Raw genomic sequence first — 26,145 nt, forward strand, 5'->3', positions numbered from 1 at the left:
GAAAGCCGAACAGCACTAAAATAATAATAATGTCTTAAGAATTCTTAATAATACAAATATGCCATATCACATTTTTAGAGTGAAAATAGAGTTTTATGTTTTATATCTCAGGTAGTCTTTTACCTCTCACTTCCTGTTTTTGTAATTATATATGAAAGTCCTGTAACTCTATTTTTAATTAAAAAATTTTATTGCAATTAGAAGTTGTCACTTGGGACAAACTCACACTGGTGAAACTTAGTAAAGAATTATATTACTTTCAGGCAATAGTAGAAAATAATTTGATAAGTATCTTTGGAAATGAGCATTAATATTAATCTATTAATCAAAGCATGAGGGAGGGAAGGAAAAGTGTATCTCAGGAAATATAGTTGTTTAATGTATCTATGATCTTTGCAGGGGTGTTTTTCTGTGATACTTATTTCTGGTATCTTTCTCTGCTCTGAAAAAAAACCTTCACTGGAAAGACTGAAACACTATTTTTCTATATTTTCAAGGGACAGGAGAGCCTGTGAACCAGAAGGCATCTCTTAATGTTCCATCTTTGCATTTTTAGCCTAGTTCTGCTGTTTGCTATAGCAATATTTGTTTTATCATTTCTATCATTCAATATGTATACTTGCCTTTCAAAATCTGTGAAAAGTATTTAAAAAGAAAAGAGAAAATGCTAGTATTTCAAAACCCTATTATAATGCATTTTCAAATATGTCAGACACATCTTTGTTAAAATTAAACCAAGGATTGGTTTTGAGCGAATAGCCCTATATCCTTACAGATGCTGTGGATGGATGCATCTAAGCTGCTTATTATATTGATGGGTTTTGCTGCTCTGCAGCAAATGAAAACAGGCAGCTGCTTCCTCCATCAAAGCAAAAAGCAGCCTGAGTTTTTATTAAACGAGTGTTCATTTCTTCTATTGCCAAAATTCTTACACAAAACAAAAGAGCAGTTTTAGCACATTATTGCTTAACTAGACATGAACAACTGACAGCAAGTGATAAGCCTGTCTGCTTTTCACAACTGGTAATCATTTTTGGAATAGATGTTTTAATATAGTTGAATATAAAATTTTGTAATTTACATCTACAATGGTACATAAATTTATAGATCCAGTTTTTTGCAGGAGAATGAAGTCTATAATCACAAAAGGTTTGTTCCAGTGTTGTTTAATTTTTAATAACTATTTGAAAACTAGGTAAAAAAAAAAAGAAAACCAAAAACAACCCCCCAACACAATCAAATTCATTCGTTTGAAAAAAGGATGTTAAAGACAATCATAGAAGTAGATTTGTACAGTTTGACGATTCTTCTTATGGAAGAGATATGCGTACATTTACAGCTTCGACTTGTTACTGTATTTCCACATCAGTTCCAACAAGGCTCTTAAGTTTGCACTCTAAAAGAAATCTGCAGATTGCAGACCATCGTGTTTCCCTCCTAGTCATGAATAGTAATGAGAATGAAAGTGAGAGATACAGCGCTGAGGCCATTTTGCCTAGGCTGAAGATCTCAGCCGGTGCTTATACATATTTTTCAATGATCTGAATATCATGAATTCTGCTCTAGATTGAAAGAGAGACAAGACTTTCTATAAAATGCATAGGGAAAAATGGTGAGATATGTTTCTCTTTATATCTTCTGTTTTTTCTCATGTTCTTGTACCTTTTCAAACTTACTGTAGCATTCCAGCTGTGGAAAAGTAAGCTAGCCATTCTCCCTGCGTCAAATTACTTCTCTTCACTGGACTTAAAAGGTGGTTTGCCACGTGCAGAAGTCAGGTGCAGTAAGGCATGGGTGTAAGGTGCTAATGTAAAGACTATTAAATACTTTTTTCACACTGTGTGCATTTATCACTGAAGTTGCTTGCTTGCAAATACATTTGGGGTAAATTCCAGAGTGCAGAGCCCCAGATTAAACCATTGGACTTTCAAAAGAGGTTAGCTCTTATTTTGACACCTGAGGTGGTCAAATGTCTAGAAGAGCACGGTACTCTGTAACTGTTCTCACTTTGAGAACATTTCCTCTCAAATTAAATTTTGTAGGAAAATAGTTTTACAATTCCGGGCAGACCATCTGCAAACAACTTGGTGACAATGACCCCTCTTTTATCTACTCCTGCTGTAGGTGGGTGTAAACTTAAATTTAAGGGTGAAAGACTGAAAACAGGGGGCTTGTGTACTGCCAACAGGATGAAATAACAGGAGTTTTTTCAGTGGTTTTTTCCTCACTTAGGAACTCCCTCTATTTCTTCTTTTTACTAAGGTGACCTGAATTGTCTTTAGATTATTATGAAAGCCATTTTCTATGGAAGATTTCCACTCTTCTATACATGCATTTTATGGCAGCTAAACATTTTAATATTTGTGGTTATAGTGCCTTATTATATGTGTTTATGTTTTTTAGATTCAATGCACCTTAGGCGGGATCTCAGATAACCTGGATCACTGATTATCCTTTCATCTGTGTCACATTTTTCATGCTGTGTGAACAAGCGAATGAAAACAAAATCTTTACTTCCTGACTATACTAAGCAACATCTTTTATGATAAAATTATATTGAAAAGGGGCTGGAGGTATGGAGTTGGAAGAAAGTTGAGAGCTAGAAGTATTTTTGAGAGCCATCCATGCAAACTAACTGCAGCAGTACAATTAATTACGAGTAGTCTTTGCTCCAGCCATTACTCAAATTAGAACAACCATGTTATGTTACTAGCAAGGTGTACTTGGCAGATATACACTGTACATCCACTTTGTACTGGTCTTCATTGTGCTATTCATAATTTTGTATTTTTTCTTTGACTTGGAAGTGAATTTTAGTGCTCCACTGACAGAAGGGCACATAATATTGGGTAGAGCCTCATTTTGAAATTTACTCCAAATTACAGGGCTGTTGAACCTTGATTTTGACCTACTGTCTTCTCCAGGAAACTCCAGCAGTTGTACCATGCTTCTTGCTGTGAACAGTGGTGGTGGTGATCCATGCAAAAACTAACCAGGATAGAATAATCAAACTTACCTTCCCTTATGACTTGAATATAATGCATAGTCAGAAGGAAATATGGTTTGATACTGTAAAATCATGATTGCAATGACGCTACAGTAAAAGTGGAAGGACTTTATGTTAAATTCCTAGAATTCCCAAGTTAAATTCCTAGACTAGCCTGTTCCAGTAGATACCTTAGTTTTGGGGATTTTTCATGCACTCTACAGTCTTTTAGCAGAGGAGATGGGGAATAGTTGCCTGTCCAGATAGGTACTTAATTGAACATCTCTGCAATCTATTGTGGTGCCAAAGGTTTTTCTGCTCTACACCAACAATGGGTCTTGGTGTCAGGAAGGATGAAAAATACTTTACTTAAGGTCAGAAAACAATTCGTCATTGCTCAGTGCAACTGTTGGCACTTCCTTTGAGACATTATTCATCTCTTTGCCCATAATGCTTTTTTTTCTCTCGCTTTGATGAGTATTAAAGCAAATAAGGTGATTTCATGTAGTCAAGAATCAGGACATAGTAGGGAAAAAAGATCTTTTTGAGTATATTCATCTGAGGAAAATGACTGACTTTTCAAATTTAAATTGTCTTTGCTTTTGAGGGTTAAGATAAGATTTGTGCAAAATTTATTTGAAACTTCAAATGAATAGAAAGACATCTCATAGTTCAATAGTGCAAATGAAAGACAAAATTTGAATTTTGAGATCAGACATCTGTACATGTGGCCATGTGAAAAGGTAGGGAAAAGTGACAAAACTTTCCATTTGGCTTAGCTTGGAAAGGAGCTTCTTAATCTCCTGGCATGAGCAAAGCAGTTGTAGGACAGCTTTATACCTCCTACTCAGAGCTTCAAGGGACAGTTCACCTGTCACCTCCACTTGCCCCTTTGTTTCCTGTGTGTAGCGTTGGCAGACAGCAGAGCAGAGCAGAGCAGAGCATGCACTATCCCAGTTAGAGTAATCAGTAGCTACTGCAACTTGTTTGTACCTATGGAGCAGTGCAGAAGCATAATGGTTCCAATAATGAAATGTCTTCTTTAAAAAGATACATCTCAAAATTCTCAGCACTCTATCCTGAGAATTTTCTAATAGCATGCTGTTCTTTAAGAACTTCACATCAGATCTCAGTATTTGTTATCCAAATGTGTGACAGCGTTCTTTAAAATACATGGTACAAAGCCACAGAGGAGAAACAATAATTTTTAGGTTTTTGTTTGTTTGTTTTTTTAAATACTAGATAATTTCTTTCTAGTAGAAGATTTTCTGTAATATAATACAGGATTCAGCATTTTTAGATTTGGCACAGAAGAAACACAAGTTTCATGTTCCTTTGGACTAGTGGTGCTCCACCTGATGGTTAAACCAAAACATCCTCAGAAGGCTGTCTACGCATGATTTAGTCCATGTGGTTGAAGGTTGCTTTAAAGAACTATTGTGCCATGGCTAGCGCAGAAGGACCTGACACTTTCCATTAGCAAGCACTATGAGAGTAATAAATCCAACTTAATTTATGTGTTCTTAGCATTCTTGCAATTTTTGTTAGTGCTGTTCCTCTCTAGGAAAAGTTTGGGTGTCATTTTCTGGTTCCATCGTACCTCAGAGTGTTAGGATGACTCAGGGTTTTTTCTTGGCTTTCCCATAATTTCATTCTGTGTGTTTAAGTAACTTAATCTGTCTCTGTCTCCTAGTTTGGTTCCTAATGTGCAAAACTGGGACAATAGAAATTCATGATGTCATCAAGTTCTTGTGAGGTAGACTCCATTACTGTGGTGAGATTTTATGATATGGTGATAAGTGCTGTAGAAATGTGTGCATTTTGTATGTCTCTGCATATATAACATTTCTCCATCCATCATCATACTATTTAGTGGTAACGTTTTTCTACCCCTACTACTGTAGTAAGTATCATGAAGCTCTCTGGAAGTAGACATCACCGCTGTTAGGGCATATTTGTGGTGGATCTCCTACTCTATCCTAATGGTGAAAGGAGACCTGCCAAGAGTTGAAGTGCAGGCCGGTGTTGCTCTGTGGGCACTGTCTCTCTCCCATGTCTTCAGACGTGCCAAATCACAATCCTTCTTCAGGCTCCATTAAACCACCAGCACAAATTTATTTTTTTATTTGCTTCAGTAGAGATTCCGATGTTTTCTGGCAACTATTTTGTGTTCTCACATTGCAGTTATAAAGATGATAAAGAGTTTTAAATCCTGCAGTAAATGTCACAGATTATTTATTTTTGCAAAATGAAATTCTTGTTTCTCTCTATTTCCCTGTACAGAGAGATTTTTAGCCCCTCTGTCTAGGACTTGTATTATATTTATAGCCTTTTAAATACAAGCACCATTTGGGGGCCTTTTGATATTCTTTTGCCTATACGTCTGTAAATAATCGACTGTCGTGTGTAATTGAACATGCAAATAGGTACCCATCCAATGTTATGTATTTATAATCAAATTCATGATACAAAATGCAATAATTTTATCTTAAATATGAAAGAATTATTTTAAGTGTGGTCGAAGGAAACTTAATCCATATCCATATGTATGTGTTTGCAGGAAATAAATTATGCTTTTCACAACCTAGTGGTAGCTGTTAATGCATAGGAATTGCTGCATTTCTGCATTACAGCTGTATGTTTTCTAACAGAAGCAGAACTATCTTATACTTGCAACTTCAAAATGTAGGTCATTGTGTTGGTGAATGTAGGTCAGAGTGAAGAAGACAGAATGCAAACTCCTCCACATGGATCTTTAAGCTTATCCCTGTTTTGAAGGTAAAGAGGCTTACCTACCTGTCCAAGCACGAGAAGTTTTCCTTTTACTAAAATTAACACAGGTATTCTGGCTTCTTGGCTTAGCTGGGAGCACTGTGTGTTTCCACACTTGCGACCTGTGAAAGACCTCCTGACTCCTGCTTCTTTAGCTGCCAGCCACTTATATCATTGCTGAGGTGATACTTCCTTCCCTGTGGGGGAAGGGAGCGGGGAGCAGTCTCGTGTGCATCACTAGCATCTGCCTAAAGAAGAGCATTGTCTTGTCAAAGGTGCTTTACCTTTCTCTCAGCACGGAGCTATCTGATACACCTGCAGTTTCAGCCGGTATCAACATTGTAATGGTAGCAGGGGAAAGAACGGTGACCCCTCATTAAAAATTTAGTGACATCATTCAAAGTGCCGTTTCAATAATAACCATAGAAAAGTGAGAGACATTTGACTGAGGGTACTGAAAACTCAGATGTTGAAGGATTTTGCTACAATTGATAAGTGTTTTTAAAACTTGCTCAGGCTAAAAGTTTGCCATAAAACGGTTTAGGTTTTTTGTGTTTGTGGGTGTGGGGTTTTTTTGTAATGTGAGATGTAAGTGTTATAAATGGTATTAAATTAGCTGTGTCTTCACTAAATATTAAAAAAGCACTTTTATTGCTTGAGTATACACCAGTCACTGCAAACTGAAACATTCATTATATTATACAGTAAAACATTTAAACAATTATTATATTTATTGCAAAATCTGTCATTTTATCATATTTCAATGCTCAAAAGCATTGAAATGCTCAAAAGGGAGATGGAAAATTCTGTACAATTTTTAGTGTGTGTTTCACTGAAGAATGGGTAATCATGTGTGAACGTTTCATTTTAACCCTTAGCAAGTCTAAGCAAAATATCACATTTGCAAGCACCTAATTGGCCTAAACTGTCATAAACAGGACAAATACCGATATCGCTTTAGTGTTTTTGTCATACATATGAATCATCACTCTGGGTTTTTTTATCTTTAAGATCTTTGTCATCCAAAAGTTGTATGCAGAGTTTTGGCCAAATCCTGTCTAGGCTTTTGCTTGACCTGCATGCAGATTACACATTGATAAATTTTCATTATTTATCACTATGAGTAAGGGTAGTTCAGAATACTTACTGGATGGAAAGGAAGAATTATATATTTGATAGTTACAATCAGACTCTAAGTGATTTAAAAGGAAGACAGTTTTTCTCCAAACTTCTGCTTCTATTAAATATGTTGTAATGTTTTTAAAGTCTCAGGAATAATTTTTTTTTTTTTAAATGGTCTAGAGTACGCACATACATAGTACGCTGCATGGAATCCAGTTTACCTGTCTAGACGTATTTAAAGGGTGCTCCCACATGTCTGTTGTTAAGTTTACTGAAACCGTTAAAGTGTCTAGTTCGTAATATTAAGTTTCTGTCATGTTAATTCATAATGCTGTCTATGGGGGGGGGGAGGCTAACCCTGGTTTTTACCCATCGATAGACAGACAGCATGTTTTTTCATTGCTAAGCAACAACAGATGGAAAACACACACAGCTGTAATTTGGTCACATATGCCTTTGATTCATCCTCCCTGAACTTTGGGAACGTAACTCAAGTGCCAGTGATGGAGACTGGTACCTGCATGACAGCATGCAAGCCACGCAGAATCTGTGCTGCCCTCTCCGTGGGCCATGGCACTTCAGTTAGATGTTCGAGTGAGGTGGGAAACTGGTCTGACTAAACGGCAAGTTTCGTGAGTGAATGGTGTGGGAGGGGTAAATTTGCATGGATGCCTTGACAATTACCGGTGTAAGTTTTATGGTGGAAGCTTATAAATTAGGTGAAAAAAAGTGTGATTGCTCATGTCTATTCCCATACAAGGACCAGAGGGCGTCAAATGAAAATGACAGGGAGGCAAGTGCGAAAAAAGAGAGAGGAGATGTTTATTTATACCACATGGTAAAACTGTGGCACTTCCTGCAACGGGACATTGCAGCTATGGAAAGTTCACTGCAGTCCGTAGAACAACTAGAAAAATCCTTTGGTGACTATTAAACAGAACTTACTGCTTGTGTCTCCTCTCTTCCTCGGGAACTTCTTGAGCCACAACCGGGTATTGCCCTAGTCCTGTATTTGTCCTTAGCATGTGTTGCTGGTCAGTGCCCCGTACAGTCAGACTGATGCCTGACCTAACCAAACCTAAGAGAAAGGGAGCTAAATAAAAAGAAACTGGGAAGAAATGCAATGCCTGTAGAGGACAGCAAATGAAAAAGGAGGGGGCTCCTGTCCACTGTTAGAAACAGACTACAAGGCAAGGTGGGCCTCTCATCTGGCCTGGTGCAAACAGTTTGATGTTCATGTGAATGCCCAAATGTTGGAAGTTTCATAGAAGTAAATTTTGTATAACTTTTAAAGCCCTGACAATTGTATGTATATAAATAGATAGATACATGTGTATGTTTATGTGTGTGTGTATCTATAAAGTACATTTCTGATCATTAGTCAGGATGAAATCTATGAAATATTCACTTCCAATGCTTAAATGAGAAGTCTTCTATTAAAAGTCTTATTTATTTCTTTATTCCATGGTATTTTGGCAAATTTAGAAAATGAAAGAGTTGGTAGAGGTTTGCAAATGGTAATATGTATTATTTTAGACAAAAAAAAATTCTGCTCTAAGAAGGCAAATATCTTTGTTTTATAGGTCTCTGGCCATCTGAAGAAGTGCTGGCTTACTACTGCCTAAAGCACAATGAAATATTCAGGTACAGAGTTAAACGTAAAAAAATATTTTCCAATCTGTTAGTTTTATTGTATCTGCATGGTAAAGATTGCCATGATTTAAGTCTTCAGATTTAATTTAAAATGTTCAAGGTGAAAGCATGTTGCTCTTAACAAAGAATTCTGAGCTGCCTTTGGGTACTAATATTGCACAGCAAGCTTTCTGCTATATGTCAAAGACTTTTGATTTCCACTCAAGGCGTTTTATTTCACTTTGATTTTTGGGAAACAAAAGTGAAGCTCCAATCGATCAGTACTGATTGTGAAGGTCAGGAAAAATAAAAGACATTCTTTAAACTGACATCTGTTGCAAAAGCAAGCAAAACACTACCTGATAAAATACATAATAATCACTGCATATAGCAATGGAGGAATTTGCACCTGTATTTAAATGTTATGAAACAATTTTGATACATCCTGCACTTTTATTTGTTTTGGGTTGTTTTTTTTTTTTCTTCCACATTTTCTAAACTTGTAGAAGACAGTTATCAAGGCTCCAATAGGAACACCTAAATACAAAATCCATCCTGCATCCTCTCTCTTTCCGCTTGAGTGTACAGAGCTTTGCACTTGGAAATCCTTGAAGTTTCATTGTCCAGAGGATGAATGGGGTGCAAGAAAAGCCATTATAACAATGCATTTGGATGCATAAATTGTGTTCTGAGTGAGGGTACAAGGCTAACACCAGGTAAACTAGCTCGGAATGTACAAAATCCCTCAGCCTGTGTACATATGGTATTGGTAAAACAGGAAAGACCGAGCTGTAAGTCCCTGCCCCTTGTACCAAAGCTGAAAGTGTATCAGCTGTGAGCTGTTTCCTGCAGCTTGCTCAGACTATCTGAAATCAAAGACCTGGCACTAAAGCATGCCCTGGCTCGTAAAGCCTCATTTCTACTCAGTCCGCCACCTGAACCAAGGCCACCCCATTAGAGGAGGCAACTAACACACCTAATCTGGTAGTTGCTGCTCCTTCCTCCGGGCTTAGCTGGACATTGCATTGTGTGACTTTTGCTGCTTTGGTGGTGTCCCTGTAGCACTTTGCCATCCAGCCCCATGCCGTGGCTTATACGATCTGCTTGTTCTCAGAGGCTCTTCACAGCAAACCTCCCTGTGCTGCTCACTAAAAGGGAATTTTCCTAGTTTGAGTATACAAGTCTGGATACTTGGAGACAGCGATCAGTCAAACTTCTGTGGAGGAAATGAGCAGTTTCACATCCTGATTTCTCAGGACTATGCCCTCTCAACAGCATGCTCAGAGTAGAGTTTCTTATTTTAATACTCATTGATAAATGTCACTAAATACTGCCTGAGAGATGGGTATGATTTTTTAAAAAATTGCTAATAAGAGAACTTTGCACTGAAATAAATTATTTATATGCATAAATATGTATGTGTGTATGCGTGTATGTATATGCTCATATATTATGTACATAAAAATTTGGCTTAAAATGCACTAAAACCCCACACTAGATACTTTCTGTGTTTATTTCAATAAGCATGACTCTCATAAAGGATTAAGTGCCTTGTAAATCTTATATATATAACCATATGAATATATTTTTTTATATATGACATATATGGTGTAGAAAAATAAAAACTTATGTGAGGAAAAATCTATAATCATTCTATTTAAACCACAAACTTCAAATTTCCTACATCTGTTTTATATTCTCATTGGTTTTATGTACAGCTTGTTCCTTCGAACTATGTCCATCTTTTGCCTCATTTTCCTTAAATAGGACTAGACTTTTTTCAAATAAAATCTGTTGAGTCTAAGAAAAATAAATCTATCCCATCCAGACAGCGAGCATTAGTATACAGTTATACAGCCTAGTCCTCTGGTGTCAGTGAACAAAATATCAGCACCTGTATACTGATACTGATATGGCATCCTAGATTCTCTTCCTAAATATCTGTGTCGAGTGAGTAGGGAGGTAATACTTTCATGTAAAAGTAGATTTTCAAATGTTGGCATTTTAGGGGAGAAGAAAAGGTGCGTCAAAAAAAAAAAAAATCTGTTTAGCTGAAATTCTATTTTCTGCCTGTCAAAAATGTCTCAGTGGGAACATTTCTGCCAGCTGTAACTGTTGCCGCAAACTTAGCTATAAAGCAGCGTGTTCCTAAACTGAGGCACTGCCTTGCCCTAGACGCCGCTTCACGCAGTTTCGGCGCGGGGTCAGCATCCCTCCCTCCTCCCCTCCTGGGGCAGGCCATGGCTCTGGAGGACATTCTTTATGGCTCCCCCTGCAAGCTTCCATCCGGCACGCTCTCTGCGCCAAATTATATTTCACATGCACATCTTAATAACAGCACAGTATGGTCTTAAGTTAAAAGCAGCCTTTTAGACCATGTATTCAACTCTCTCCTCGAGCTCGGTTTAGGCTCTTGACACTAACTTCGTTTAGTTTTCCGTGGCTTAACTGTTTGCTGTTCCCATCATTGTTCATAACAGCATTGTTTGTAGGTCACTTGCAGTTTTAAGTGCTAATTGAAGGATCAGATTTCTTCATGTGTAATTGCTTTGTGGTATATCGCTTGTTTTAAAACTTCTCTCTTTTTAATCTAAGAAGGCTTTTAGGCATAACTATATGGAGAGATATATAAATAATATTAATTTCCCCATTTACTTCTCTAACTGTTTTTGCAAGAATGAATGTGGATTAACATTGTTATCCTTTCCTAACAATTATCTTTCGCTACTCTAGCTAGTTTAGTTCTAAAAGACAGAGCCATTGACAGGGGAAAAAAGGGAACCTTCTCAGATTTTTCAGCTCAGCGGTGGTAATGTTGCACTGAACGCTAATGAGGGAACCCCCACTGATTTGCCTGCTTTGTGACTTTTCTATTTCATAATTATTTTTAAAACGCAAAACGACATGAGGTAGCCTAGTCATGTCTCTACAACTTCCTGGTAGCTGAGTTCTTACTGCAGATGGCAATTTGTTCTTGTAACATATATGTCTCTCTGACCATTTTCATCTAATTTGTATGGGTTCTACCATTTCCTTTCTCTCTTTCAGGGACCTTGCTGTGTGTGAGCTAGGGGGTGGCATGACATGCTTGGCTGGGCTCATGGTAGGTCTTTTCTCAATTCCAATCCCATTCAGAGGAAGAAACAAAAGGAAAAATGTTCCAGTGCCTCCAACTGCTGGGTCAGAGAACTGTCAACAGCCTCAGCTGCGGTCAAGCTGCAGAGTCTTGAGAGACCTTCTAGATTGACTTGCTTTCGTATCATATTGATTTTATGGTTGCCTCGATGAGCAGAAACATTTTACCTCCGTGTAGTCAATATCCCTTGTTGTGATATTCCAGGCCACGTACGGTCTGTCTTTCATTGCCATAGCTGAAGCATTTTTTTTTTTCAGATTATAGTCCCATTTGCTAAGATACAGGAATAGCCTGGCGAATCACAGTTGGAGCACCATGATATAGCTGCTAATGTTTTGCCTGCATTATTACACCAACAAACATGATCCAGAGCTCTCGGTAATTAGATTCTTTTGAATTAGATTGGCCATTCAGGAGAGTCGTTCACCATTCTCTGGGTTCTGAGTCATGTATTCAGGAGATATTATGTAGCAGTGCAGTGCATTAGACAAGTTTTTATGTCTCTACAAATAAAAGCATATTGTTACACTGATTGGCATTTGACAAACCTGTCGCTCTTATACAATGTGTCGAGGTTACAGCCCAATGTGCGAGCATGTCAAAGCTCACAAAAAAATTACCCTTACAAAGCCATCTGCCTGCAATGCAAAGTTATATGAAGGGCATCAGGCAGTCAGACAGAAGCAAGCTGAAAGGCAGAGTGACAGCCTTGTATGATGGCTCTACTAGATAAACAGAAGCCCGCAAATGAAAGCCTCTCAGAATACCATCATCCGCTGTCACAATGCAATTACGGAACAGAATGATAGCAAGATAGAGGCTCCCGCAAATGGAATGATAAAAGTATTGACTGATTTGATTGAATGATTAAAATAATGCAGACATAAAATGAAAAAAGATTGAAGATTGTTACAGAGAAATAGGTGAGGAAGCATGATACTGAAGGCTTGTCACTCCTGTCTTCACTTCCACACAGACAAGCATATTTGCTCATTGTTTGCTGTGCTCTTTTTTTTCAGGTTGCTATTTCTGCAGATGTCAAAGAAGTTCTGTTAACTGATGGAAATGAAAAGGCCATCAAAAGTATCCTTATTCAGATAGAAAACTGGTTTGTTGTGCTCGTTCCTTTTTACTGGCTGAGTAACAATCGATATAAAGACAGACAGCATGGGGTATATTAGGAAAAAGTCCCCACATAAGTAATTAAAAAATAGATGTAGAATATCTTGAACAGAGCTACAGCTTCCCCCACAATAAATGCCACATTTTCTTCTTTAATTAAAAAGGTACGTGTTGGTGTAGAGCAAGTATGGTAGTAAATATTTTTCTTATGGTTGAGTCCTGAAAGATTCCTTGTGTGTATGCTGCACATTACAGGAGGTGTAGCAGTGAATCAAATCATTAGCTCCCCTTCACATATTTGTTTTGCAGAAGAACTAGATTTTTTTTTTAGTTTCAGATACTAGCCTTTTAAAACATACCCAGTATTTGTAAATTGTCATAGCTTTTCCAGTGTATGTTGAAATGCAGAGTTTCATTGTTGCTGCTAAGTTCTAACTGCCTACAAATTATCCATTTGGTGTGCTTAATCAATTATCAATTTATCATTATTTCTCTTGATGTAAGGTTGCAAAACTCCTCTGTCCCATGTAGAAAGTATTTTATTATATTTCTTACATTAGAATAAATTGCTATTATGCCCTTCTAATATGAACACATAGTTCAGAAAATTGAACTGGACTTTGGCTAAGCGAGAGAATGAGTGAGCATAATTTGTGGCCACATTAAATATCAGCACAGAACAAGAACAGATATATACAGTGAATACTAATAGCCCTTAGAAATTGAGAGGGAAAAAAAGGAAGATATCTATTTGCTTTTGTTCCTTGGTAATCTTTCAATTTGCATTTTAAGGCAGACCAGTTTTTCAGGTTTTGGCCACTGCATCATCAGAATTATTTACATTTAAGTTTTTTATGTATTTGAGAGCTAACATAATGAGTACTTAGTGAGAAAACAAGTTAAATTAATTTGTGGCTTAAAAAATTGCAGTTGCCCATGATTGTTAAAACAGGAGACGATGTAGTGCAATAATATTAGCTGCTACCTTTAAAAAGACTTTTTCAGAGTTAACCAATATAACTGTAATAATTGCTTACAACACTTTAACAATTTCATGGAAAAACAGCCAATCCTAGATCATATCTTTTAAAACTTGAAGGAAGCCTTATAAAAAGTCTCCTTTTTATTGAAAATGCAAGTTCTCAGTTGTGTTCCAGGGATTCTTATTTTGTTAAATTCTAGTTCGTTATACTCATGTCTTGAGGAGGAAGTACTCATTATTCTGTGTATTTTAAACACCATCACCCCTTGCAATCTTTCTTCTATGTCATTATGAAGATAAAAAATGTGGGAGAAAAAAAGTGTTTCGAAACTAGCCTAACAAAACAAACTGGGGTTTTATAGAAGCATAGGTATTTAACAAAGGGCCATTTTACCCACAGAAAGCTTCAGGTGAGCTCAGTAATCATCAAGTCAGCAAATATCTTGCATAGCAGATTCCATAAACATACCTGAACTTTTTTGAAATGTAGAAGTCTCCTATAGCAAGGAAAATTGGTGAGTGCTAAAAGTATTCACTCAGTCTTTGGAATTAAACAAATTAAAGTGCTTTTTTTTCCCCTGAAAAAAGATACTGTTAATGTCATCTAATTAGCACACCTTAGTTTTTCACAATATGTCTTAGAAATATTCTTTATTTCCCAAAGTATTACAAGAAGTCTTCATCTGTATTCACTCAGTGAATCACTTTCAGAGAAGTGATTGGTGGAAAGCTCTAACAGGAATTTATTTTTCTTTTTTAACATTTGGTGCTCTGAAGGCTCAGCATTCAAAGTGCTTTTATTGTGTTGGATTTTACAATGGGCTTAATATTAGCAGGGTGCCAAAGTGCAGCAGACTAAGAACTTTACAGTGTAGGTGGAATGTATTCTTAAAAGTGCACATAATAAAATTTATGTGGCATTTTATGTGTTTTATGGACTTCAGTAGTAATTTTATGACCTGTCTTATGGTAATTTTCTTTTGCATTCTTTTCTATAGTGACTAGCTATAACAGAAGTTTAGGCTAAATGTAGATCTGTTTCAGCCACACCAGACTCACTGAAATCAGTAAGAATGTTTAGTGTAATTGGAAATAGTATTTGGCCCCAAGTGCCACAGACTACAAATGATGGATTCTGCTAATTTTTATTATTGCTGATGGTATTTTTTAAGTGTTTAGCATACCAAATTAAATTAATGTGGGATAAAAGACTGTTTTCTTTTCTAGATTCTGCTCTTCAGGAATAGTTAATGCCTAGTATTATGCTTTTTATGTAGGTATTACAGATTAAAATAATCTTGTTTAAAAATTACTGTTTACATCTTCTCTTTAAATTTCTTAGGAAGCTTAAATTACATGCCAGTCATACTATAATATCCAAAAATTACTTTCCAAAAAGTAAAAGTGGTTGTCAACAAAAAAGAGAAAAAATCACTGTCAGAAGCCAGGAAATCACCAAGCAAGCCTGCTAATTATTCTTAATGGGCAAGATGAGCACATTAAGAAACAAATGAATACATCAGTGAAATGTAATTGAAAATCGACCTGGCAATAGTGCATTGCATCTGAGAATCTGCCTTTATATTATCATCATCATCATAATTATTGTTGGTTTTGTTGTTGTTATCGCTATTCAGTGAGCGTAACTAACAGCTTTGCTTTGTGAAGTCTGAAGCTTTTGAGGATTTGATTTTTCTTTTAATTTTTTACATTCTTCATATTGTTCTCCATTTCATACTGCCACATGAAGTATTCAACATGTATGTTTTCAATATCTGTAGTAGGATATGTGATTGAAATATTATGGGTTAAAACAATTTATGAATATGTTAATTTCAAATCATTGTCATTTTAATCATTTCACTGTGAAATATATAACTATATTTCATATTAATCAATGGTCTTATGCATGAGGTTTATGGAAGTCTTTAAAAGGCTATGATTTGAGTTACCAGTCCATTTAAAAGATTTCACTCCTTTTGCTTATCATGGGCAGATTTTAATTGATTAACAAATCATATTGCAAAATCAGTAAAATAAGGACAGATGTTATTGCTTTGCAGCTTTGTTCAGAACTTTACTGTTGGTTTAGTATGTTTTGTCTAAGTTCTTTCTGGATCATTTAAAGTATTACAAAGAAAAATACAGATATTTCAAGTGAATAATAAAGTTATACATAGGCAGAGTTATCAGATTCAGCCCCCATTGTAATTTTGGGTGATATGCATTCAGATACAAATTTTCCAACTTAGGTAATATCCATGACATAGCCAATCATGAACATCAGATTCTGTTTCTCCAGAACACTGGAAGTGTCTATACTCGGTTTGACATGTCCAAATCTGAGGATGAGGTTCATTTTCAGTAAAAATTGTCTCCTATTTCAGAGGCTGTGTACTTTCTGCCTTAGCTCTGTTTCACACCATGCAGTAGTGACTTGAACTACTGTCTGAAAGCATCAATAATACAAAACATTGTTGCAATGCACTATAATGGCCATTAAAATATAGTGTATGGATCTTTCAACAGTCCTGGGAAATTTAGGTTAGAAAGGTCATGTTCAGCCTGAATGCCTGAAGACATAGACTTATAAATTATTTTAAAAAGCTAGTCTTAACATGCTTATGACAATTATTAGTAGTTTGCTCAGTTATATAATTTAAGTGCAGTGTAGCTAATTTATAGCAATGTTACTTCTGCCTCTACTTCAAAACAGAATACTTTGCTTATGGAATTATTTATGCCTTCCTTTTCCTTCACAGGCATAGCCCAGTCATTACTACTTCTCATTGCATATTTTGGAAAAGATTTAAAAGGCATATCCAAACTACAGAGATTTTTTTAAACCAGTTTTCTGTCATTCTACTTCTAGGTTTTGGCTTCACAAAATATCAGTTGTTGTTTCTTTCTCATTGTTTGAAGAGAGGCTTTCCTAAAATAACTCTTCTTAAATAGTCAACTGTGTTGGAAGGACAATTATGTGATTTCAGCAAAGCAAATAAAAAGGTACATTAGTGGTATTTTAAATTAGCCTGACACTATGTTCAACTTTCTTATAAGAGCACTTGCAAAGAAGAATTCAACATATTTTGTGCACCTAGAAACATCCTCCTAATTAGCATCAGAGTTCCTGTACCTTAAATAAGAGTGATCATTGACATCTTTATCAAAATTGTCCTTTTAAGATAATCTTTAAATTTGAGATTGAATCATTCAAATATGTATGGGTTCACACTGGGTGCCATTTAGTATTCTTATAGTTCCTTGGTTACTTGCTATACCTATTCCTTCCTATGGCTTCTCACTAACCACAAATGATTGATTATGAAGATTATCTTTCTAGGCAGAGATGACTGGGCAGAGCTTCCCTTGAAACTTTTCAGTGACAGCCTTTGCTTTGGCCTGCCTGAATGGCTACCCAGTTTTGTGACCTGATCTTCAAAACTGAAAGAAGCTGAGACATGAGCCTGAGGCACTGAGACATGAGGCTGAGGCACTGTTGCAGTGCCTGTGGGGAAGAAAAGGCATTTATTACTTTGTAGTATCCTTGTACTATCTTTTATGGTGGTTCCAAATCATTCTCAAGAAAGCAAATGGACTAGAAACTCCCTTGCCTATAGGATAAGGTGCTCCTGTTGTGTGTTGTATTTCACCCAGATAGAGCCAGGAACAAAGGTACGTGTCTTGTGGCAGGGCAGAAACTCAAAACACATAAGCCTCCAAAACCTCAGCACTGTGATCTAGTTGATCCAGTCAGTAGAGGCAGGCAACAAGAGCAAGATCCTGCATAGATTTATGGCTGATGTGCTGGAGTAACAGTGTAAAACTTATGCCTCTGAAAAGACTGACTATGAGCACAGATTAAAGACGACCAAACAGATAAAAGACATTATGAAGGTAATAACAATGGAAAAAGTATTTTTAAATTGTTTTTATTACCGCTGTAGTTTTATAGATGATCCTTAATGAATATGCTACAGATGTGAATGAGATCATCACAAGAAACCAGAATGCAGGAGTATTTAAGGCTCAGAAAGTATCAAGCTGGTAAGATTCTACTAAACTGTTTTACTGATTATTGCATGTAATTGTACATTTAATGTAAATGTGAAATGTATACAAAAGCGTGACCTGTATTACTTACACTGACATAGATGTATATATGATATAAGTAAGTAGGTAAGTGATGCAAAAGAGGAATTTGGAAGTACTAAAAAAAATTACTATTGCTTTTCAACATAGCAAATACAGTATGATTGATCTTGGTGACATAACTTCTCTTTCCTTTTTATTTTTTTTTTTAACATACGCTATGTCTTTTCAACCTGTGGTTTAGTGCACAGTTGAAATCTGGCTGCTTCAGAGTCAACGTTACCCATTGTACTGAATATGAGTCTTGGAATGAATGTGCCTAAATTGCTGGCAGGCTTCATTTTAAATAGCTCTGAGAATTCAGGGTGGCAACAAATCCCATTTTCCCCTGAGGTGGATGTTGTCAGAGCATCCATAGGTTTTTTGGTCATCCCATCTGCGCAATCAGTGTCATATTGTTGCTGATGGGGGAGCATGAGAGCCAGGCACAGTGCCCTGCGGCCCTTCTCTCATTGGCTATGTCCTAAGGTGCAGGGCACACCCAACATCTTTTCTCATAGTGCACCAGCTCTGTTATCTCCGAGTTAGCCCCAAAGGCACGCTGTGGAGGGTGAGTGTTGTAGAGGTTCAGGGAATTTGGTTTCAGATCATGTCCAGAGCCCTTCCAGACCCACCCTGTACTAGGTGGTGCCACCGAGGTTAGCTGTTTACTATATTTCATTGAAGCATCTCCAGTTGCAGGGACCGGAAGCAGCTGAAAATTTGAAGTGTGTTCATCTCTTCTAGTATTTTAAAAGTAAATTGCAAAGTACTTCATATTCGTGGTATAGGGCTGAGGATTAGAATGTGCTTTGAGATGGCTACCTAAGAGCAAACAGTGCAGTCTTATTTGTGTGACTAAATCTTTTTGGTTTTTTATGATGATTCTCATTCCAGAAGGGCTCTCAGTCCTTCTCAAAGTGACAAAAGTAAAGCTGAAAAAGGGCTGAGAAAGGCAAGCTGTTACGGCAGAATAAGCTTATTAACATAGAGGGTTAAACCCATACAATTTTAATGGCTATCATTCACATCATTTATCCCTACGCTTATGTAGCCATTCTGTGTGGAGAAGTTCTTTTAAGTGAGCACTTAGGGTTAGAAAAATTCTGCCTTCATTAGGGTGTACATGCATATAACTTAGAGATATATCTCTGCATCCTAATAAGTGCCTGCCAAGTAGACAAAGGCCATGCGGGCCCCAGGAACGGTCTTTCAGGTTCCATGTGCTGAACGCTTCTTGTGAGCAGCCTCAGACACTCATCCCTGCTGAGGAGAGTCTGTGTGGTACGTCCATCCAGAAGCTTAGATTTTGTAGATTGCCAATTGCCATCTACTTTGTATGAGATTTCAGATTTCATCCCTTGTCAAGACTTCAAACCTGGTCTTTTAGATATCAATCAAAAGCACATTTTCTACCCTGTCCTCATTTACATTTATCTAATGCTTAAGGTCATTTGTGATCATTTGAGTGTATTTCAGCATATGGAATCAGTGAATAATAGATTTCAGCCTCACGCTGTGAAGAAAGATTGTGTTTTTACAAGACATGATGTTGTTTACTGGGTGTTAATAATCACTAATTAATAAACATATCTAGACGTAATAAAATGTTGCATTTTAAGGAGTAAAAATGTCAAGTGTTTAACTTCTTGAGTGCAATAGCATTTGGGGCCTTATTTGCATAAATAAAATAATTAAAATACAAAATAAAGTCTAGTACTATATCAGAACATAAGGCTTATTATAATAAACACATAATTTGATTTTTAGTTCAACATTCTTAAGGCTGTTGCAGATTTGTTGTAACATGTAACTTTTTGTAAAGTAAGTATTCAAATGACTGTCTGATCCCCAAAATAATTATCATCTTGAATTTCTCTATCTTACACACCTTAATAGTTGATTTCTCCTGTCAAAATTAAGGTTGTGCTTTGGTTAGTTATTTGAGAAGTACTAATGGATGGATCAGTCTTTCAGATTCAGTAATGACATGTGATGAAGGCAGTAATAAAGTTACTTTATCACTTCTCAAGGCCTTTAAGAAACAAAAAGGCTGATGTAAAATCTGAGATATTACCGTATCCCTGATTCACTTGTGCTACAACCAAAAACCTTAGTGATATAATGATAATGGGGGGGGAGGGTGTGGTGTGATCACAAGAAAAAGTAGTGTTTTATAGAGAAATATGTAACACTGGCATGCAAAGTGATGTTAGGTGACTTCTTTTACGTTGATCAGAGCTTGCAGGCAAATTAATGTAGTGATGTATTTAAGTGAATGACTTACTGCACATTCCTCACTAACATATTATTTAAACGGAGTCAAGTCTTGGAACTTTGCACAGTGTCCAGTGCAAAGTTACAAGATTCTTTCCATATGAAAGATAATTCAGAATAGAGCCTTCTCACTGCACCTTCATGTCACATCGGAATCTTTTACTCTTTTCCTTGCACATGGAGCAGAAATTATCAGTATGGGTCAGTTTGTGACTGTTCCAGACATTTAAGTCTAGTCTTGGAAAATATGCCAAAAGATGTATGGCACAAAAAGGAACAATCCAGTATCAGCCAAGAGAAGTTAGATTAGGACAACCTGCCATACGTTTATTTATTTAGTTTTATACAAAATGCAGTAAATGAGCACTTATCTAGCTCTCTGCCAACTCTTGATTATTGTTTAAAAGTACAGTAATGTAAGCCAAACTGGCAGTTTGTCATATTATGTGTTATAATGTAATAATAGATATTTAGTAAACAGTTTACTTCAGCAGTGGATATACAATTCTATTTTATTTTTAGCTTCCATAACTATTTCAGAATTTCTTGCTTAGGCTTACTGGAAATAGGTACAGTAATGCCACCAAGTTACTAATAATGACTTGCCGTAGTAAGGTGAATTATTAATACCATGTATGGGTTTGACGATTTTATTTTTTTTCACAGTTCAAAAATTACCCGTGAATCACATTGTTTACCCCAAAACTTAATATATGAGTTATCCTAATAGCCGTCTTAGTACCATCAACTGTTATTAGTTTGACATGTATTATATCATTGTTTTGAACATGTCCACCTATGATTAAATTAGCAATAACAAAGTCAAGGAATCTCTGCTCTTTTTCTTTATTTTAGTGTGGAAATCCTCCTGAAGCAGGGGTTTCGGTAGTAGAATTTTGAAAAATTGTTGTTATTACAAATGTTATGATGGAAAAGCTTTATCAAAGAGGAAGGCTTGCAGTATATTCTAAAGGTTAAGAGACTGTCTGTCTTACCTACCAGGGAACTTTTTTTCCCATCCTTTTCCCTTCTGTGAGAAGACCAAACCTGTTAAGAACAAAATTTGTATACTTATTGCTGATATGGGACCTGTGAGATTTAGCGGTGGACAAGTCTATTGTTTTACTAAGAGTTGCCTCAGAGAGATTACCTTCCACATAGGAGTGCAAACAAGTACATATAGCATCAAGTCAGTGAGAGAAATGCTTGTGGTGTGATGCACCCTTTGATGTGATTAGTAAAAATGTATCGTGTACACTTTGTTCATTCTATAGTCAACATTAGAACCCACACCAAGAATGTATGACCATGTGACTAAAAGTGACAATACCTTCTCCTTAAAGGTTAATAGGTTATAATATTATCCGAGATTTTAGTGTTCCTCACAAATGTAATGAAATTATTAGCTTCCAGAATTAAACCTAAAAAGAAAAAAAAAGTCTTCTAAAGACTAAATGGCATCCAGTATAATAGTGGGTGAGGTCTCAATGACAGAGCACTGAACTATATCATCCTGATTCCATTCTTATATTAATTAGGTCTTTCGCTGTAACAGGCAACAAGTGAATATTTTACCTCACTGTAATGTTTATCAAAAATGTCAACTTTCTAACCTTCCTGATTGCATCTGGTCACGTAACAGGTTCTGTCAACGTAGAACAACATTAATAAAGACTTTCTCTCTGTTTTCATTCATCAAAATGACCTGTGTTGCTAAACTCAAACTTTTGAAAACATATTTATTGAACTTGTTCTGTTTGTCAGCTTAGCAACCCTGAAGGAATCCTGGTCTTCCAACTACTTTTCCAGTCTCCTCATATAACACTCTTGCCCAGCAGCATCTACTGGCAAGGAAGAAGCTGCCACAAGGAACATCTCCTAGAAAGGAAAGGCTCCTGGTTCCTCCTGTCTTAATTCAATTACTTTATGTACGTGTGGCAAGAAACAATGAACTGTTTGTTCATGCCCATTGGGAATTAGTAGCTCTCTATCACAGAAAACTCAACTCATGTGGAAACCATTCCATACCTCTGATCATATTTGCCTTGCTCTGAATCTTTTCCAGTTTCAATCTACTCATTTTCAGATGAGGGCGATCAGTACTGCATTCAAAGTTCATAAATGATAGATATATGTAGTGGAATAATTATGCTTCCTGTTCCTCTTCTAAAAATGCCTAACAGTGATTTGCTTCTTTGACTGCAGTTGAGCACTGAGCTAATATTTTCATGACACTGCCTGTCACTACATCAGGAGCTTTCCAGTGACGGTCAGTTTGAAGACCTTCATTTTCTTTATCAAGCCAGAATATTTTTTTACCGTTGTGCACTTTGCATTTCATCTGCAATTTCATCTGTCATTTTATTGTCGAATTGCTCAGTTTCATCCTTCTGCAATTCTTCACAGTCGACTCTTTTCCTTACTATCTTGAATAACTTCTTAACATGAGCAAGCTTTGCCACCTCAGTGCTCATCTCTTGTGAACATGTTGAATAGAACAGGTCCCAGGGGAACTCCACTGATTATCTCCCTCCATTGTGATAACTGACCATTTACTACTACCCTGTTCCCTGTCTTTCGTTCCATTATTTAGCCATGCCAGGACTCTACTCCAGTGGCTGTCTACTTTCCTTAAATGTTATTGGTGACGATCTTTTGCCAGTAGCCTTTTGGAAACAGATGCAGCCTGTGTTAAGCAGATCACCCTTATCTGAATACTTGTTGACACCTTTGAAGAGCTCAAGTTTTATAAAGCAGGACTTCCTTTTACAGAAGACATATCAAAAAAAGGCTTCTGTGGTGAAATTGTCTTCAGTTTCTTCTACAGTGAACACCAATGCAAAGAATTAATATCACCTCTCTGAAATGTTGTTATCCCCTGTGAGTGCTCATTCTATATCCTCGTTATCAGCTGGCAGGAAGATTTAGAACAAAAGAAAGAGTACACTCATTTTTGGGCTGCCTAATTTTATAATTATATTTGATTTTCCAAGTTTGTGATCCTTTCTTCATTTGGGTGTGACTTCAACTTTTGGAGGAATGTTCTAATAATCTTCTTTACCGTTTCGCCATACCACCTGACTTTCACTGACTTCCAAGCCTCTGCTATTTGGGTATTTCACTCAGTTGTGTTGACTTAATGAAGCTGCAATTTATTTTAAATTGCATTGTGGTTTTGTCTGTCTTCTTTACGTGAAAGAGAAAAAATTGAAAAATTAGCAAGCTTTGTAGAAACATTTCTATGTGTTTGGAGGAATAGGGAGAAAAGCTAGGTGCTAGCGAATAGTAGAGCATTGCATTATTTTAAATAATTCTTGCTCAAATCCTTGGCTATTTTGTGATGGTCTCCTCTTAGCTTAAAAACCATGCTTTTGGTAAAACTATTCCTCTTGTACTTTCTTGGACTGGACAGAAAGAGTAGGTGGAGACCACGTATATGAGAAAGCTTACATCTTTTTTCCCAGGGCTTTGAAGGAGAACATCCATGAGGTGTTAGAATCGAAGATTATTTGTTCTATGCCTATGCTTTTTTGTGTATCCATCTTTTTACCCAACTTTTACATTGTTTCCTGGTTCATGCTGTTACCATTGTACCTTTGTCTACCCTTCCTTGTCTACCTTGGCTCTACCTTTATAGGTACATTTTACACACTTTCAGTAGCGTCTCTCCTTCACAGGAACTCTCAGATAGTCTTTGCCACAGACACAGGAAAATTGGGACAGACTTTAAATTTTGACAAAATGATGCTTGCAGTGTTATCTTTGTTTATTTCATTAATATTCAATTATTCCAACATTAACTGAAGATACTGAAAATTAATGGGGTTCAGGAAAGAGGCAGAAGAATGAATCAGGGTCTGGAAATGAGAGAGTTAGAGAGCTCTGTTTACTTGTCAAAGAAATTACTTGATTGTTAAGAAATGAATTGATTTTGATCTGAAAGTCTCAGGTAGGGAAAAAATCTTTAATAGACGATCACTCTTTAATCTAGCTTACAAGTACCTAACAAGATGTAGAAATTGAAGCTAGACAAATTCAGTCTAGAAAAAAATGAGATTTGACATTTGACATTTGAAATGAGAGAATAGTAATACATTAGAACATCTTTCCATGGGAAGTGGTAGTTTCGTAAGCAGTGAATGTGTTTTAAGTCAAGTTGGATATCTTTCTGAAACGTGTATTCATCTCCTGAGATTTATGAGCTTGATACAGAAATTTGAAATCTTGTATGTTTATTGTGGTCCCTTCTGCCATCAGAATTTAAGCACCTGTGAATTACATCTTCTTTGCTGTTTTTAATTTTTCCTCCCATTCAGTCCTTCTGGACATGCCTGGTTCATGTGACATTCTTTGTTTCTTCTTCTTGTTCCCTTGATTATCATCTCTGTATTTATGGATAGACCATTTTCCATAGAGCAAGAAACCGTCTTCTTTTCCTTCATATTTTTACACAAAACAAACTTTTACAAAGCTTTCATTCTCTGATCATGCCAGTGCAGTTGTGCCACATGTGCTTATGCTGTCCTGCATTTTGAAATTATGTATTTTTTATACCATATCAATCTGAATTAGAATGTGAGAACCGTCATTTTGTGCATAATGTCCTACATGAACCTTGCTCAAAACAGTACCGAATCTCCTAAAGACTGATTTAGAATGTATTGATGTAGAGGAGGGAAGTGAAAAGGCAAATTCACAAACACCAGTGGTGTATTTTATTAATAACATTTTTATACAAGATATTCTCACTTCTTTTAAAAAGCTAGCCACACTTGTGCTGAATGTTGGGCTGTGGTGTGTCTACAAAATGGAAAACACTATTCTGCAACACTTTTATTTACATGCAGTGTATTTATTATGTCCCCAAAATTTAGTAGCTTTTGGTGTGCAGCAATTGTGTGTTAGAAATGTTATTTTTGAAGACAAAACTGTAATGTTCTCAGTTGAATTTTAGCAAAATATGTTGTACAGAATAACAGGGAGAAAAATGTGTTCTCAGAATAAGGAGTAAGGGAAGTATGTAACTTTATCATATACTTTCAGAAAAGAACTTTTAGGCAGGAAAACCTAGATAGACTCATAGAATCATAGAATATCTCAAGTTAGAAGGGTTGTTGATTTTGGTGTTTTCTCTTCTTTGGTATTATCACATTAACATGATGAGGTTTCATCATGAATTGTTGTACCAGGCGTTGTATAAACACAGCAAAAAGGCAGTTTGTGTTAGAGAATTTCTGGTGTAAGACCAGAGATAGATATGGTGAAGGAGGGTAACAGTAGTCAGCATGACAGACAGAGTTGGAGGCACAAGAGCAGCCTGGCCCCTTCTCAGTTTTTATAGGCACTATTTTAAAGGAGAGTTTCAAGGATAATGGAGTAAGTTTGTGAATGTTCATGGGTAACATCGTGGAGGAAAATTGTAAAGGGGCTTGCTTGAAAAGTTAAGTGGAAGATGTAGACTGACATTAGGTCTGACTAAAGAAGGGACTTGTCCTTTCAATATTGAATGAGAGATAAAAAATAGGGAAGTGAACTGTTGTGAAGCATGTGGAAAAGAAGACTTGCAACTTACCTGGAGGAGTACAAAGAGAAAAGTGACAAGATCAGGGTTGTAGGCAGCAAAAACAATCTTTGCAGCAGCCTACTGCATAAATATTAATAGGGCAAGACTGCATTTTCCAAGAGCAGAGAGAACAATATTGTGATGTGTGTTGGTTTTGACTGGGGTGGAGTTAATTTTCCTCCTAGTAGCTAGGATGAGGCTATGTTTTTGATTTGTGCTAAGAATAATATTGATAACACACTGATGTTTTAGTTGTTGCTTGGTAGTGCTTATACAAGTCAAGGACTTTTCAGCTTCCCATGCTCTGCAAGGTGCACAAGAAGCTGGGAGGGGACACGACTGGGACAGCTGACCCAAACTGGTCAAAGGGATATCCCACGTCATATGACGTCATGCTCAGCATATAAAGCTGGGGGAAGAAG

The 26,145-nt window shown here is 36.6% G+C and overlaps 1 protein-coding gene across 1 annotated transcript in view; it reads left to right on the forward strand.

Annotated features, from left to right (window-relative positions):
• The window catches only part of CAMKMT (calmodulin-lysine N-methyltransferase), a 216,973-nt gene that overhangs the window by 165,122 nt on the left and 25,706 nt on the right, over positions 1-26,145 (forward strand). Inside the window, exons 4-7 of the mRNA XM_075089076.1 lie at positions 8,464-8,524; positions 11,561-11,615; positions 12,668-12,731; positions 17,733-17,799. Of these exons, the coding sequence (XP_074945177.1) occupies positions 8,464-8,524; positions 11,561-11,615; positions 12,668-12,731; positions 17,733-17,799 (247 nt within the window). The remainder of the gene's footprint in view (positions 1-8,463; positions 8,525-11,560; positions 11,616-12,667; positions 12,732-17,732; positions 17,800-26,145) is intronic.

Source organism: Phalacrocorax aristotelis, chromosome 3, assembly GCF_949628215.1.
Source record: "Phalacrocorax aristotelis chromosome 3, bGulAri2.1, whole genome shotgun sequence".
In the NCBI taxonomy this organism is placed as follows: Eukaryota; Metazoa; Chordata; class Aves; order Suliformes; family Phalacrocoracidae; genus Phalacrocorax; species Phalacrocorax aristotelis.